Source organism: Paramormyrops kingsleyae, chromosome 16 (assembly GCF_048594095.1).
Source record: "Paramormyrops kingsleyae isolate MSU_618 chromosome 16, PKINGS_0.4, whole genome shotgun sequence".
Lineage (NCBI taxonomy): Eukaryota > Metazoa > Chordata > Actinopteri > Osteoglossiformes > Mormyridae > Paramormyrops > Paramormyrops kingsleyae.
In genome coordinates, this window is record NC_132812.1 from 20,505,606 (window position 1) to 20,522,848 (window position 17,243).

General features: G+C 45.8%; 1 protein-coding gene across 1 annotated transcript; it reads left to right on the forward strand.

The window, feature by feature from the left end:
• Positions 1-305: 305 nt before the first annotated feature.
• dnajc3a (DnaJ (Hsp40) homolog, subfamily C, member 3a) lies at positions 306-16,560 on the forward strand. The gene is made up of 12 exons (XM_023793118.2): positions 306-573; positions 1,856-1,963; positions 5,731-5,855; positions 7,063-7,137; positions 8,310-8,462; positions 8,591-8,772; positions 10,852-10,971; positions 11,721-11,826; positions 11,943-12,063; positions 14,094-14,226; positions 14,459-14,607; positions 15,826-16,560. Exons 1-12 carry the CDS (start codon positions 342-344, stop codon positions 15,975-15,977), a joined length of 1,656 nt encoding a protein of 551 aa, XP_023648886.1. The 5' UTR covers positions 306-341; the 3' UTR covers positions 15,978-16,560.
• The last annotated feature ends 683 nt before the right edge of the window (positions 16,561-17,243 follow it).

The window sequence follows — 17,243 nt, forward strand, 5'->3', positions numbered from 1 at the left end:
CTAACAAAGTAGCACCTAAATGAACACACAATACATTAATATAGATTCACAATTTTTATAGTTGGAACACGTGCAACCTTCTGTGTTGGTTGACATCCAGTATCATCACAATGTCTAAAACCTTAACTGTGAGTAAATGTCTTGATGAACATGTGGCTGTTTTCATAAAAGACCGGGACCATCCGAAAGCATTCATGATTTCTCCGTAGACGAAGAGCCCCCCCGGTAATACGCTAAGGGTCAACCCTGCCTGGGCAGTCTGCCCCCAGACCGATGGCCGCGCCCCCGCTAACGGGGCTCGTGCTGCCGTGGCTCTCCGCGGTGGGAGGGCCGGCCAGCCAATGGGAGCGGCCCACGACCGAGCGAGCGGATACGAGCGCGACTTAAAGGCCGTCGGCCGGCTCTGCTTCGGGGCGCTTTGCGTTGGGAATTGGGCTCATCTAGGGGACAGTCGCGCTTCTTTACGTCCGAGTGCATCTCTCGCAGCAGACATGGTTTCCGTAAAGCCCGTTGCACAGAAACTCCTTAGTTATGTTCCGCTTGTTCTTGTTTTGATTGACCTCCGCTACGAAGGTAAGTTCGTCTAAGATTCCCAGGCTGAGTGAAGGCAGCTATAGTTTGCTGTGAGGCAACACATATGCAGCTGTGTGCTTTGTAATGTATCTGTAAGCTGTCGACATTTTGCTTTCTGCAATGTACAGGCCTGCAGCTAGCTGTCTGGGTAACTGTCAAATGTAGGTGTGTGAACAATGTCCCATTCAGGAAATCAGTGGGATCTCCTGACTAATATGAAAATGTTTGTAAACAAATTCTTTCAAAATCGTAGTCTGCGTAACTTTGTGTTCTTTTGCATGAAATGCGTGTGGAAGTGGCGGTGAATGATTTTAACAGTCATTACTATATATTACCGTATGTGATTAATGGCTACTAGTGAGCTAGAGAATGAGATTGAACGTTTATTGCGATTAGTTTAGCACTTATACTGGATCGTTGTAAACGTAAACAAAGTTATATTGCATGATTATTAAGTAACGATGACTGACAACGTTATGTCATTTTTAAACTTTTTATTATTCCCGAACAGTATGTCATGGCAAACGCTGTCATAAGCTCGGTTAAAGACTGTACGCAGCAATGCTGTCAGATTCTTTTCATCTCTCTCCCGGGACATGCCGATAAAACAGCTGGTTTGTTAGAATTGAAATCCATATTAAAAAGTGGTAATATGTAATTTTTCTTTTTGCGGCACTTCGTAATGTCCTTAATTAATTAGGTTAATAATCGAAGGATAAATTGTCGAAATACAGTTTGTGTTGGATTTAGCCCTACTGTTGCTACATCTAAAGAGTTGACATTGCAAGTTTCATTTCAGATAATTCCCTTATGGGTGGACCAAACATTCCTTTTCAGGTCTGGCCAAATATTTTGCGCGTCTGCTAGTCGAAATTTCCGGGGACAGGCACAGTACTCGTTCTGTACATTCCTGATACAGGCGTGCGATTTTTAGGCAAGCGCGTAACCTGTTCAGATCACGCTGCTTCCGGTCGTGCAGGAGCGCGCTTCTGTCTCAGCCAATCGGCGAGCTCCATATCAGCGTATTTACCGTATTATACAGTGTGATGCGGAAACTCAGAATATGTACAAAGAATTTATCTCGGCACAGATAATTATGGATCTCGCAAAATACAGTTTAGTGATCATATGATTTTTAGATGCCAATTAAGAAATTTGATTAAGCTTTATGTGAAGGAAAATTCTGTGTCAATTATGACTTAAGTGGGACCTGCAAAAGTTTGCTGAGTTGCAGCTTTCAGAGGTGTGGTACCTGAACAGTTTAACCTGGGTCTCATTGCAGGAGCAGAGTGTACGAAGAGTGATGTGGAGAGCCACCTGGAGATGGGGAAGAAGCTGCTGGCAGCTGGCCAGCTGGCCGATGCCTTGTCACATTTCCACGCAGCTGTCGGTCTGTAGCTGGACACTTCTGGTTTATAGCCTCCCTATTTGCAGTGTGTCCAGGGGGCGGCTGCTCAAAGAACACATATCGATTTAAAAACGCATGGCATTTGCATGGACTCATGTCCAGAAGCATTCTAACAACGTACATAACGATATTTTCATACACATACTTAGTGTTGTGAAGAAGTATTAGGTTTCCTACTTGCGTATGTCCCACACTGGTTTCAAATCTATAAACAAAATGTTGAGATGGGAACCTGAGTAAACGGCACATTTTTAAAATAAGGGAACACAGTTATCAGGAGGCAGCAAAGCGTCCCCACACCATCACTATCGTGCTTGTATCATGTTATTATTGTGAAATGCTATCTATGCGTTATGACAGCCACAACAGGACATCTGTCTTCTAAAAAGTTTTACTTTTTGACTTGTCATTCCTTAAAAAAAAAAAAAAGCACCTTGGTGATCCTCATTTTCTTTTCTTTTTTTTTTAACAAATGTAAGATGGGGACAGGGGTTCATGTTGGTTAGCAGTGGATTCTGTCCTGTCTTTGGCATGAATACCCAGTCTCTTATGGTTGAGCCCTAAGCACTGACCCTGGCTAAGGCTCGAGTGGCCTGCAGCTCTGGGGTATTAATGTGTATTTTCCTGCCTGGGGAAAATGTTGGCAGCCTGGCCATGCCAGGCGAACGTCACCAGTGATCATCTTTTGGAGATGACTGAGATTTAGCCTTGTAGGCCCACCGGGAATAACCCAAAGAAATAATGTGGGTCTGCCCTCCTGTGGGCCCACCACCTGCAGGGGGGAACTGTGGAGGTCAGGTGCAGTGTAGATCGGGTGGCAGTCATAGGCAGGGGCCTTGGCGGACTGATTGTCAGACCTGGCTTTAGGTACATGGAATGTAACCTCTCTGGTGGGAAAGGAGCCTGAGCTGGTGTGGGAGGTAGACAGATACCGTCTAGATGGTCAGGCTCACCTCGATGCACGGCTCGGGCTCGAACCAACCACCTGGAGAGGGGCTAGACTCTATTGCACTTTGGACTTGCCCATGGTGAGAGGCGCTGGGCAAGAGTGGGGCTACTTATAGCCCCCTGGTTCAGTGCCAGTGTGTTTGGTAGTTTTCCCCAGTGGATGAGAGGACCGCCTCCTTTCGACTTCGTGCTGAGGAATGGACTCTGATGGTTGTTTGTGCGTACGTGCTGAACCCCAGTTTAGAGTATCCAGCCTTCTTGGGGACCTTGGAGGGGGTGGTGGAAGGCACCCTGTCCGGGGACTATATTGTTCTGCTGGGGGACTTTAATGCTCACGTGGGTAATGACAGCGAAACAACCTGTAAAGGCGTGATTGGGAGGAATGGCCTGCCTGATCGTATGCCGAGCGGTGATCTGTTGTTCGACTGATGTACTAATCACAGTTTGTCCATAACGATCACCATGTTTGAGCATAAGGTTGTTCATAAGTACATCTGGCACCAGAGCGCTCCAAGGTCGCAGTTTGATGGTCAATGTTGTAATTGTATAGTCAGATTTGTGTCTATGTGTTTTGGATAGTCGTGTGAAGAGAGGAGCTGAGCTGTCAACTGATGAATTGGATCCAGTGGTGGGGTAAGATGGCAGATAGACCTGGTAGGCCCAAACGCATAGTGAGGATGTGTCTGGAGCATCGAGCAGAGGCCCCTGTCCAGAAGATCTTCAACTTGCACCTCTGGCCGAACTTCTCTCCCAAGGGGGTCATGAGACATAGAACCTGAAAGGCCAATGGTCTGGGACTTCATTGCTGAGGTGGCATTGCAGAGATGTAGCCATAAGGTTGTCCGTGTCTGTTGCGGCAGCAGTCCCCGGACCTGGTGGTGGACACCAGCGGTAAAGGGAGCTGTTGGGCTGAAGAAGGAGGCCTTCAGGGCTTGGTTAGCTTGTGAGACTCCAGAAGGAGAAGCCAGGTACAAGTAGGTCAAGTGGGAAGTGGCTATGGCGGTTGCTGAAACAAAAAACTCTGGTATGGCAGCAGTTTGGTGAGGCTATGGAGAAGGACTTTCGGTCGGCCTCAAAGGTTCTGACAAACCATCAGATGACTCGGGAGGAGGAAGCAGGGCTTCGCTAATGCTATTTATAGCAGGAATAGAGAGCTGCTGACCTCAACTGGGAATATAGGCTGGCGGTGGAAGGAATATTTAGAGGATCCAAATGATATGCCTTCGTTAGAGGAAGCAGAGCAGGAAGACTCAGAGGGGGACTTATCCATCACTAGGGCTAAGGTCACTGAGGTAGTCAAACAACTACTCTGCTGTTGGGCTCCAGTGGTAGAGATTTGCTGGAGGAGTTCTTGAAAGCGCTTGATGTTGTTGGGCTGTCTTTGCTGACTCGCCTCTTCAACATTGTGTGGGTGTTTGGGACAGTGCCTTTGGATTGGTAGGGGTGATTGGGGTGGTGGTCCCAATCATTAAGAAAGGGGACAAGAGGATGTGTTCAGCTGCTGCAGGTTTCATGGTAGCTTTCCCAACCAGTCTACATGTGTTTTGTAGACTGGTTGGAAAAGACATATGATCGTGTCCCTTTGGGGGTCATGTGGGGGGAGCTTCAAGAGTATGCGGTACGTATGTATTCATCAGGTCCTTGTACCAATGGAGCGAGAGTTTGGTTTGTATTACCAGCAGTAAGTCAGACTCATTCCTGGTGGGTGTTGGTTTCTACCAGGGCTGCCCTTTGTCACCAATTCTGTTCACAACTTTTATGGACAGAATTTCTAGGCGTAGCTAAGAGGCGGACGGGGTCCAGCCCGGGGGTCCTCAGGATCGCATCTTCGCTTTTTGCGAATGACGTGGTCCTGTTAGCCTCATCAGCTGGCAACCAGCAGCATTCACTGGTGTGGTATACAGCGGAGTGTGAGGCGGCCGGGTTGAGGATCAGCACCTTGAATCTTAGGTCGTGGTTCCCGACAGAAAAGGGTGGATTGCCCTCTCTTGGTGGGGAATTACTGCCTCAAGCGAAGGAGTTTAAGTATCTCGAGGTGTTGTTCATGAGTGAGGGGGAAAAAGGGAACGGGAGATCGACAGGTAGATCCGTGCTACGGCAGTAATGCAGGTGCTGTACCGTTCTGTTTTGGTGAAGGAGCTGAGCCAGAAGGCAAATTTCTCCAATTTACCTTTTGATCTGCATTCCTATTCTGACTTATTGGTATGAGCTTTGGGTAGTCGCTGAAAGAATGAGATCATAGATACAAGCAGCAGAAATGAGTTTCCTCTGTGGGGAGTCTGGGCTCAGCGTTAGAGATGGGGTGAGGAGCTTGGATATTTGGGCAGGGCGCAAAGTAGAGCCGCTGCTACTCCGCATTGAAAGGAGCCAGTGTGGATGGTTTGGGCATCTATGTAGGCTGACTCCTGGACGGCTCCCTGGGGAGGCGTTTCGGGCTTGTCCCTCAGCTGGCCTGGGAATGCCTTGGTATTCCCCTGGAGGAGGTGGCTGGTGAGAGGGAGGTCTGGGCATCCCTGCTTAGACTGCTGCTCCCAACCCAGGATAAGTGGTGGAAAATGGATCGATGGATGGCTCAGTTGCTGGGGTTGTAAGTAGGGGGATAGTTGTCACTTAAAAAATGTGTTTTTACTCAGGTACTCATTTTGTCTGAAATCATTTAGTGTGACAAATATGCAACAATGGAGGTAATCAGTAAGACACTCTTTGTGGTACTGTCAAGTCTATTGCTTGTTTTGTCTAAATGTGTTTGAAATTCCCATTGACTGTCAGTATGTGCTTAATTTTTGAACTTTTTTCTTTAGATGGAGACCCCAAGAACTATATGGCATATTACAGGAGAGCTACAGTTTACCTGGCTATGGGAAAGTCCAAATCGGCACTGCCGGACCTGAGCAAAGTCATTGAGCTTAAACCAGACTTTACATCTGTAAGTAATTCTGTATGGCGTCTAGCTAAACATCATGTAGACGTACTTCTTGTTCCTGCTCTGAAAGTATTTGGAACCCCTATTACAATCCAGTCTTGTCTTTGGGAAGACGTAATCTTAAATGCAACCAGACTGAAGGGTGTTTCCTTAATATACAGTATGTAGTTGGGGAACAGTGATGACACCAGACCTGCTTAATGCGCACATGAATGTATGCAAATGTTTGTTTGCGTACACAAGTCTGAATATTTTGTGGCTTATGTAAGAGATGGGGCTGGCTGTCTGGTAATAATTTACAGGCAACAAATGGGATATACCTGTAAGGCGGGAGTTGATCTATCATCTGTTCCATTAGTGTGTAGGAGTACACTTTGTGACGTGACGGGGGGGGTACAATGGCGGGGGGGCTTGGTGGACCTGTAGCTTGGCTGGTGTCGCCTAGATATGTTATGGCAAAACTGTCTAATCTTCCCTCAGTTTTGAGAAATATTTATGCTAATTGGTTTTCCAGTTTGTAGTCAATGATAAAATTAGCAAGCTTCAATACCCATGTAAATTACCCACTCCTCGGTTTGTATTCAAATATTTGGATACGGTTTCCAAGTTCTGTTACACACAAAGAAATGGGGGAGGGTCGATTTGCAAATGATCTGTTGCATAATGGAATAATGCAGATTTAAATATTACTCAGTAATTGCTGGGAATGTTTCGCATTTCCAGTCACTGTAATAGTTTTGGCTTTGTTATTTTGGGGAAATGAGTGCTTTAATGCCTGTGCTAAATTGCTTCCATAAAATGTACAAAATGTGCCGGATAAACTTATTGCACCTATCAGTGTGCTGTAAATAAACAGACTGAAGGTTTTGTGTTCATTACCGCTGTAGTGATGTGATCTGACTGTAAAGAGCTTCCGCTGTTTAAATCACAGTCACACAAACTGGTTGTAGTTACTTTTTCCGGGACGTGACACAGGAACCGGCCTGACTACTGATGCAGTGTGGCGGCTCTTGGGAGCGAATGTAATAAGGATGTGTGAAAGCGAAAGCTGAAAATATCGCACCTTGCTAAGTCTGAGAATTATTGCGTTTTGATTGCTTCTCGAATTGGGCCTGGAACCTACATTTTTAATAATCTTATGAACTTGGGTTTTTTTTTATGTGTAGATGTGGAAATGTGTATCCTGATATAACTTAATCACATTTTCTAGGCGAGACTTCAGAGAGGTAACCTCCTGCTGAAGCAGGGGAAACTCGACGAAGCAGAGGATGACTTCAAAAAAGTAGTAAGTAAGCAGAATGGGGCTTTCCACCACGAACCAGTTTTACAGGATAAATACAGGCCAGTGACTGGCTGTACGGCTCGTTCCTAACTTGGCCGACCCATGTGAAGTTCACTGTTACACCAGATGATGTCAGTATGAACCAGCGAAATGGTTTCAAAGGCTTGTACTACGGTGGTTGCTTGCCTGAAGAAGAAGGGGAAAAAAAAAAAAAGGGGAAAATTTTATAAAGTGATTTTGGTTTTATTTGATATTCCGTGGATATAGTGGTCAGAGTAATGACTTTGTCTGCACTGAAATTCCTCTCCCCTGTGTTGTCTGCCAGAAGATGCCCATGTATTTTTAATTTTTCTACTTCTAGGATAGCAGGACAGCAATCTCTTGCTAATTTATGTTTAACATTTCATAGTTTTTTTTTCCATTAATATTCTTAATTCCAGGTTAATGCTTGTCAGTCTAGCGTGCTCCCTCCCAGCCAATAGGAATGCAGCACCACATCTCTCAGCCTGATCCTCAGCTGTGGTTCACTGCTGCAGCTACCCATTAATAACAGTGCTGTGTATGTTTAAGGTGTTATGCAGGTTTTGGATGGGCCTGCAAATCGACAAGCACAGTTTGCAAGGTAGAAAATGTGTACTGCAGGAAATTTATTTTGGTGTTTTTATTGTTTTTCTCTCCATACTAAAACCAGGATTTAATCTCCCAGAAGATTGGGGGGGGGGGGGGGGCTATGCGATATTTCCCCAATGTGTTTGAGTGCCTGTCGCACGGTAGTCTGTCCCTGGACTGCATGCTTTGATTCGGCCCGCTGAGACGTTGGCTGGCCGGAATGCCCTGAGCTTATTCATGGGCTCCCTGCAAGAGCTGAGCTAGCAGAAAGCACTAAGCAGAATGCCAAGGCCATTTGTAATATATGCCACATTAGCTCAGAAAATATGACTTGTCATAATGGACTTTCATTTGCGAGTGGAGAGTGGAGAAAGAAATTCCTGGTGGTTTTTTTTTTTTTTTTTTTTTTGGATTTGAGTAGGTATTTGAAAGGGGCAGCTTTTGGCTGAAAACCAAAAAGGTCATATGAAAACCAGGTAAAGGTCATATTTAAAGGCTCCCTCCCACGCCAGAACTGACACCTATATTACCACCCTGCATCGCCCCCCTCCCCCCCCCCCCAAAAGCTGAAATCCAACCCCAGTGACAAAGAAGAGAAGGAAGCCAAAAGTCAGCTGGTGAAATCAGATGAGCTTCAGCGGCTGTTGGCGGAAGCTCATAGCGACTTTGACCGGAAAGACTACGATACAGCCGCTGCCCACCTAGACGCCATCATAGAGGTGAGCGACCTATGTGTGTGCCCCAAACTGTGTTCTCACCATGGTTCCCGGCGCCTTCCTCCTGGCCGTCCTTCATGCGTGCCGGGCTGAGGGTCTGGCTTATTAACGACCTTCGGTACCTCCTTCAGACCTGCGTGTGGGACGTAAACTCCAGGGAGCTTCGGGCGGAGTGCTTCATCCAGATGGGAGAGATGGGCAAAGCCATCAGTGACCTCAAAGCCGCGTCCAAGCTGAAGAGTGACAACACTGAAGCTTTCTATCGGCTCAGCAGCATCTACTACCAGCTGGGGGACCACGAAATGTCACTCAAGTAAGCCCATGTGTGAATGTGACACTCTCGTATGAAATGGCACCAGGAACTGGGCTGGCATGCAGTGAGTTTTATTAAACCCCTGCATCCATGGCAGATTGTAACTGTACTTCATTTGCTGAGGGGTCTGTTCATGGCTGCGGTCCATTTGCAGTCATGAGCTGCAGAAATCTGGCTCCTCCGTAGCATTCAGGCCATAACCCAAATAGTGGAATATAGCACCGCAGGTATTACAATGGCTTGATTGACAGGACCTGCTCATAGTTGGTCGACTTCAATGTTTTGTTCTTGGGTAAACAGGCTTGAGAAGCAAGGAGAACACAAACAGGGTATTGATGGTGCGCTGTCACATGCGCTTAACTTCTTCCAACTTGAAATAAAAACAAAAATAGACCCACACACACACTGGCCCAGTTACCTAGAATGTTCCGGAGCTGCGTATCTGAAGACTCTGTGCCTTGCTGTGATTCTGCTGGGATTTGTGGGGAAGGAGAACTTGAGTCTCATCGCCGAAGCTATGGGATTTGGGGTGAAAATAAATCCTCAAAGCCCCCCCCCTCCCCCGGTGTCCTCCACAGCCCCCCCACACCCGTGCAAAGAGGACACATCCTGTACAGCCATTCAAATGCCTGCACGCTTATGGGCGATTTTCGTGGAGATGGTTTGGGGATTAAATGGTACAATGTGTGGGGGGGGGGGGACCTCCCATTACAGGCTCCCGTTTAAAACCTGTTTTCAGCCCCGTATCAGACTACTGTACCTAATTCCTCAATTCCACTCCTCGTAACTACAATCGGTGATGCTTACATTAACTGCACCTTCAGAACACCTTTATAATGCATTTGTGCAACATTCATAAGCGGCATGTAAGTAAACCATAACACACTAACATACCTAGCAGCTTTTAATATACAATAACAATAAATGAAAAAAAACGTATTCCTAATGTTTGATTAGTGTGTATTATTGCTATTAAGGCACAATAGGATGTTACTGTATACATACATGCTGCTTATGCAGTATGAATTTTCAGCCTATGTAAAGCATTACCCTACAAGCTAATTTAGGAGAGACAGTTACACCTGGCTCTGGCAGTATGAAATGCGTTCATTTTGTACAGATAATACGCACGTCTACCAGGTGGAGAAAAGTAAAAAAAAAAAGTGGCCCGATCTCTGTACAGGTATCCTGTCCAGTCGTGTCCGAGCGCATTTACATCTGAGATCGATGGTAAATAATGCACTCTGATGGAGAGATGCCTGGAAGTGGGTGTAATAGGACATCAGCGGGTATATCGCTTAGTGCCGTGTTTGCCAACCCAGTCCTCGGGGAACCGCGGACAGCCCACGTCTTTGCTCCCTCCCAGCTCACAGCCAATCAGGAACACCGAGTACCTGGTGCAGGCGCACTGGGAGCTGAGTGGAAGCAAAAGCGTGGACTGTCCGGGGTTTCCTGAGGACTGGGTTGGGAAACACTGGCTCAGTGCATGCAGGACAATGGGCAGCGCTGCCAGCTGTGTGATGGCACACGGTCCATCTCCAACTCCTGATGTATGGTAGTGCAGTACAGGTACTTTATTCCCTTACATAAAAACAAAATGTAATATATAATAAATATACAAAGAATGTTGCCATATGTTGCACTGTCTGCTCCTGTCGTTCTCCACAATTTATGCCTTAATTTAAGTACCATCTCTTTTCATCATGAAGTGCTGTGATTTTATATTTACATTATTTGCGGTAGAGTGCTGTGTGATTATTACAATACTTTATTTATTTAATGCCTTCCTTCTGCCCTATAACAATTGAGATACGGCCAAATCGACTTGCATCTGGTGGTCCCGATTCCAAATGCAGACACACATCAACAGATTCCCGTACTTTTGTGATCGCTAAGTGCAGTTCATATGCAAGATGCAGTTGCATGTAATTTATGTGCACTCATTGTTCTTGTTAACGTTCTTGCATATCTTACAAAATGTTTTTTTCCTAGAGCGTAGGAAAGCAGCTCCCCCTTGTGGGGCTTGCTGGGTATGACAGAATCCATGTTCATAGCTTTGCCTTGTGGCTGCCCCTTCAGCGAGGTGCGGGAGTGCTTGAAGCTAGACCCCGACCACAAGCAGTGCTTCAGCCACTACAAACAGGTGAAGAAGCTGAACAAGCAGATTGCGTCTGCAGAGGAGCTCATCCAGCAGCAGAGGTACGGCCCCCGGTGACCCCGGCTTCTCATTGGCTGAAATCAGGATTTCTGTCCCAGACCACATCACTCCCATGGCTGCTTATCCAATAACAAACATCTCACGCTTATGTGTGCCGTGATGGATTAGAGGCGGGAAAGGCAGACCACGATCAGACTGTTTACCCACGACTCGTGCTGAGGGAAGTCTTGTACTTTTAATCATATATTCTGACCAGTATGTCGTTGCGGTTCACTGCTCTCCACACTGTGACCTTTCATTGGGACTGACTTTTTTTTTTTTTTTGTTTTTGTTTTTTAAATAATATAATATAGACACAGTGGTACCTCAGAACGCAACTTAATCCGTTCAGAAGTCGGGTTCGAGTCCTAATAAGTTCGAGGTCTGAGAATTTTCCCCATAAGAAAAAATGGAAAACCAATTTTATTTATACACACACAGACAGACAGAGTGAGTGCCATCAGGTTCATTAGGTCTAAGCAAAGACTGGTTTCTTTCAGTGTGTTTCCTTGCCTGTCGGAGCAAAGGGCTTCTTATCTTTGTGGATGCCTCAGATGGGCTGCAACACACACACACACACACGTTTCTCTCAAATCCAAGCACACACATCTTCTCTTTTCATTTCGTTTCGTAGTTCTACCGTTTCATCTATCGTACATTAAAGTTGGTCACCATGGACCTGAACACTCTCCAGAGTTGGTAATTTCCAGCTAAGCCAGACGATGCTAAGGGCCCGTTCTCCCATGGTCAGGTATGAAGATGCTGCGAGCAAATACGAGTCTGTGAAGGAGACTGAACCGGACGTGCACCACTACACGCATCTCGCCAATGAGCGCATCTGCCACTGCTTCTCCCAGGTATGATGCTTGTTTAGGTTTTGTGGGTAACGATTCGTCATAGTGCTTCGGTTTGACTGATTTTCCGCATGTCGGGGGCGAGGGGGATGTCTCCGCTCACAGTTGTTCTGCTTCAGAGTCAGCAGGCCACGGAAGCCATCGAGGTTTGCAGTGACGTCCTCAAGACAGAGCCTCACAATGTGAACGCCTTGAAAGACAGAGCTGAGGCCTACCTCCAGGACGAGCAGTACGAGCAGGGTGAGTATAGAAGATAACCCCTCACACACACACTTCTCCCCTCGTTTTTCAGTCTTTGGAAGATTTGGGAGCCAAATTTGGGGTTGGTGACAGCAAAGGTTTCATCTGAATTCCTCTCCAGCCAAGATGGTTTTAGGCTTGTAAATCTTGTGCATACTTTTCCTGGTCTGATCTTGCCAATAAGTACAACCGATTGGGTTGTGATCTGCAAACGAGCCTGCAAAGCTCTAAATTATGAAACGTCCAATAAAGCGCAGCTAGTTCTGAGAGCAGAATCACTGCTAATTGGGCTTATTTCACAGAAACGACTGTTATGTCCGACGACTGGATAGGCAGTTTCACAAAAATGTGACTCATTTTGAGAGCTGCAATCAAACAACATCATTAAATCCAATTCCAGAGTGGCTGCCGCATTTTTATAGATTGTTATTCAGCGTGGAAACGTGAGTGTGCACAATTATCCTGTCACAGAAACGTGTCTTGTGTGACTGGAGACGGCTGACAAGTGCCCTCGTCGATTGTGTAGTTTTAAAAAGCCCCCTATATATAGATGCTTCCCCCCCCCCAGATTGTTGAACACTCAAACCCAGAGGGAGTGGGGGGGGGGATCACTTCATGAATAGGGAGTTATACTTAGAATGGGTATAATAAGTTCATAGAAATGAAGGAATTGGGTTGAACAGACTTGTCATCTCGCACATAAAAATAGCAGTGCACGAATTGAGAGTGCTGGGTTTTTCTCGCCCTGCCGCAAACTGCACGACCCGTGTGCCCAAAACACATGACTCTATGGTTCATTGTCAGGGGGCCTTTACTACCAAGGGGCGAACGTGGTTCCTGGTCTCCACGCATTTTGAAGCAGTCTTTAATTATGTCTTTGTGAGGACTCTCCATTCATTTCTATGGGGGGAACGCTAACGCCAACATGACAACCTTAATCCTACCCAACCCTAACCTTAAGCATAAGCAACCAAACAAAATACGAGACTTTTGGCATTTTTATTTTTTATTTATTTATTTTTTTGATCATCTTCACAAATCTTTGTGGGGACTTGAAAAATACGAGACTTTTGGCATTTTTATTTTTTATTAATGTATTTTTTGATCATGTTCACAAATCTTTGTGGGGACCTGAAAAATAGTCCCCACAATGTCAAAAATAACAGGTTTGTATCACATTGTGGGGGACATTTGTCCCAATGTAATGTAAACCTAATTCGCTTGCGTGTGCGCACACACACACGCATGCGCGCACACACACACGCATGCGCACACACACACGCATGCGCGCACACACACCTTCCTGCCTTATTTTTGGTTGCCTTGTCTCACTCCCTGTAGCAATAAGGCTGTTTCTCAGTAACCCACTGAATCGTCATTTTGTAACATTAAATAACTTGTATTTGGCAGTTGACTTTGTCCAAAGTAATGTACAGATGAGGATGAGAGAGCAGGACCAACCACTCCCTGGAGCAACTGGGGTTCAGGACCTTGTTCAAAGACTCAAGGATGGCATCACACTACCAGCCCTGGGATTTGAACCAGCAACCTTCAGGGCGTAGTAGAGTCTTAACCCCACAGAGCTTCAGACTATTCACATTAGCTAATGTCTGCTGCTGCTGTTTATTAAACTAATGAATTTACAGGTTATTGGCTATATGCACGTTTTGGGAGACTGGATTAATTCTCTATAACTAAGATCTGAATCCATTTCAGTGCATGGATCCTGCAGCGTAAAATAAGTATTGTCCCATTCTTCCTGTTTCCTGTTTTTCGCCAGTGCCAGTTGAGGCAGCAGTGGGTCCACGATTTCGCTCCCACTGCGATCATATTTGCTCATTAAGTCCTAACGCTGACAGCATCTCGTATCGACTGCAGTTTTCGGTGTTAATCTGTAGACCCGCGGCGACACACGTTGACGGGATAAGAACAATCCCACACAAACCTCTCGCTCCCACTGGTAAATTGGTTGCGGTTTGCATGAGCCGCCCAAGGCTGATGGGTGAACGGGCCTTTACTTGTCTCTGCAGCCATCCAGGACTACGAGAGTGCAAGACAACACAATGAGAATGACCGCCAGGTCAAGGAGGGACTGGAAAAGGCCCAGCGCCTCCTCAAGCAGTCAAAAAAGAGGGATTACTATAAGATCTTGGGAGTGAAGAGGTATGGCATTTCCCCGATGGGTCCTTTATGCAAAGGAGGAAGTAAAGCCATATACGGCTGGACATTTTTGCTGTAGCATTTCAGCTACTCGCTGACAGTTACTGCATCGCGGTCGGGCGTGGGACCGGAAAGTCTCCGGCTTGGCACTGTGCCCGCCGCCGCCCACTGTCCAGGCCTTGAAGGCAGACGTGGCTCAGGTCTGCCATTAGCTGAGCCTCTCCTGTCACTGCAGAACTGCTCAGAAGAAGGAAATCATGAAGGCGTACAGGAAGCTAGCACAGCAGTGGCACCCAGATAACTTCCAGGACACCGACGAGAAGAAGAGGGCAGAGAAGAAGTTTATCGACATCGCCCAAGCTAAGGAGGTATTAACTGACCCTGGTAAGTCCCTTTCACTCATGGTTTCAGGTGTATGGGGGCGCCGGAGAGCAATTACCATCCTCTCTGAACCTGACGTGTAAATCGGTTTCCCTCCCCCTGTTTATTATCACCCCACCCTAATCTTTCCAGTTTAGTATTATAGTCTTAGGAGGCATTAATAATGTTTAATAACGTTTAACATGAGTACTGGGCTTTACTTCCAGTCTGGTATTTGATTCCCTGAGTAATCTTTGTAACTACTGTCACACTGTTCTTAATTTTTTTTTTGGCACAAGATAGAGGATAAATATTAAGTGGAGAGAACCATCCAAGGTGAAAGTGTAGATGTTGTAGGAAATAGTTGCCTGGATTCTGTCTTTAATGTCTCATGAAAATATGCGAATGGAAGCTGTTTTTTTATAAACGCCTGGTCTTTAAAGTGACCAGCATTAACTTATGTCCATAATCATGCACTCTTGGCCAGAGCTCTGTGCAGGTATATAGCTGTATCTTATTCCTGAAGACTAATGAGAACTTTTGAAGTTCCTGAAATGCTTTTTAACTTGTTGGCCTTAGAGAAGCGGGTGTGAAATGGATGGATGGAATAGTTTTTGACGCACTGGCATATCTGTCAAGTTTTGGATTTGAAAATAAGGGAAATTTTCCGGCACCCACCGCGAGCCACCCCACCGCCCCAACCAAGCTCCAGTATCCCTTACATTCTAAGACATGTATACAAGAAATCTAAAATAACCACTTGTCATTTACATTTTATTTTCATTACACATTTTCTTTTAATTCCTCATGTTCACTCATGTGACTCTCTGACATTCACTAATGACTTATTATACAGATTTGTTGCAGACTTTGTATCCTTGCTGAAGTCGTCACAGAAGGTGAAAGTGACATTGTTTTTGGCACACAGCATTGCCATTTTAACCTCCGCATTTATGACCTGGTTAATGTTGTAAATGACCTGCAGACTACTGCTGGTGGCAGTTCTCGCGAGGCTACTGGCAGTTCCGTTTGGAGAGGCAGAGGAATTTTTTTTTTTAAATGATATTATAATACGGGAGATTTACGGGACGGCGGGAAAGAGGGGTAAAATACGGTAGTTTCCCGGCCAAAACGGGAGACTTGACAGCTATGCGCACTGGTGGTCCTTTGATTAACCACAGATTACTGGTAACATCTCTGATCCTGTAGGTTTGACTCTGGCTGTGCATTTTTTTTTTATAGAGATGAGGAGCAAGTTTGACCAGGGGGACGATCCTCTGGACCCTGAGAGCCAGCATGGGGGGGGGCCCCACTTCCACCATGGATGGGACGGTTTCCAGGGCTTCAACCCCTTTGGTTCGGGGCCCTTTTCGTTCAAGTTCAACTTTAACTGAGAGCAGAGGTGCTGGCTTACGCCAATGAAGGCCGCACTTCTGTCGGCCTGTAGGGGCGGCTCTGGAAAGTGGACGTGCGATGGGAGCGTGGAGGCTGAGAATCCAGACTCTACTCCTAAGGAAGGCCGTTGACCAGAATTGCCTCAGTAAATATCCATTTATGTAAATGGGTAAAGCCTACAAAAATAGTCTCTTGTCCTTGATAAGGGCACTTTTCAAACTAATAGCCTAACTGATGACAATAGTCAAGGAAGGACGGCAGTCCGTGTGAACATCGGTCTTCTGGATAATTCCTTCTATGCTATAAATGGACGCAATGATAGAGCTGATCTTGTCTTGTTTCAATTCTGAATGTTTCTGTAATTTAAAGAAACAGGTCCTAAGATGGCTTTAGTGACTGTCTTTGAAACTGTCTCTTTATTCTGACCACTTTTTTTTTTTTTTTTTTTTTTTTTACAAGCAAAATTTAGTTTCCATCAGTTCCTTGAAGTGATTTGTGTACATAACTATTTTTATATGGAATCATGCTGAATTGTAAATAAAGATCTATTTATGCTTATTTAATTAAAAGGCCTCACCCTTATCTGGCTCTTCTGTAGTCTCTCTCGCTACATAATCAGAGCCTGTCTTCTGAATTTTGCTTATTGGCACCATGTTGGGAGAGGAGCGACTCCGTCCTTCTCCCTTCCTCACCAGCTGGCCTGCGGATTGCGGATCGACAAACTGGCCTATTCAGCCGTTCGATGCAGGTACCCTGGAGGTTAGTCTTTGGTACAGAGTAGGTTAGTGCGTCGTAAGATCTCCTTTTTGAGGCCCAGATTGTCCTAGAATGAAGAATGACTAACAGAATAATGGCATCTTCACAAAAACTCTGTTTGCAGGTATCTCTGTATTATAGTGCTGTATTGAAGCTACCGGCACCGTACCCAGCGGGTTGGAGACCCGTCAGTAGCTTCTGCGTGCTTTATGGACCGACCGCTCATGGGCACAAATGCCGTAGGCCAACAGCTTGCCAGTGCTGCCTGCTTTTAACGACACAGTTCAAGTAAATTTAATTTGCTACGCTCTCAGAAATATTAAATGGGTTTCCGCTGCTGATATCGCTCATCTTTCGTTTAAGGGTCTCACTGTGCTGACGGTGCCAAGCTTTGTTTTCACGGCGCCAATTAATCACGTGAAATCAGACATTTTGGAAATTGGCTCTCTTTTTGTGTTCCTCCTGTCGTCGAACTCGTGGGCACCTTTTGTGGAATCCCGTAATTGATC

Bases quoted from the DNA above. Each gene is read 5' to 3' on its own strand.
- dnajc3a (XM_023793118.2), top strand. From the start codon at position 342: ATGGGAGCGGCCCACGACCGAGCGAGCGGATACGAGCGCGACTTAAAG. The intron at 10,972-11,720 runs GTACGGCCCCCG...TCCCATGGTCAG, and splicing joins GAGCTCATCCAGCAGCAGAG to GTATGAAGATGCTGCGAGCA. The intron at 12,064-14,093 runs GTGAGTATAGAA...TTGTCTCTGCAG, and splicing joins GGACGAGCAGTACGAGCAGG to CCATCCAGGACTACGAGAGT.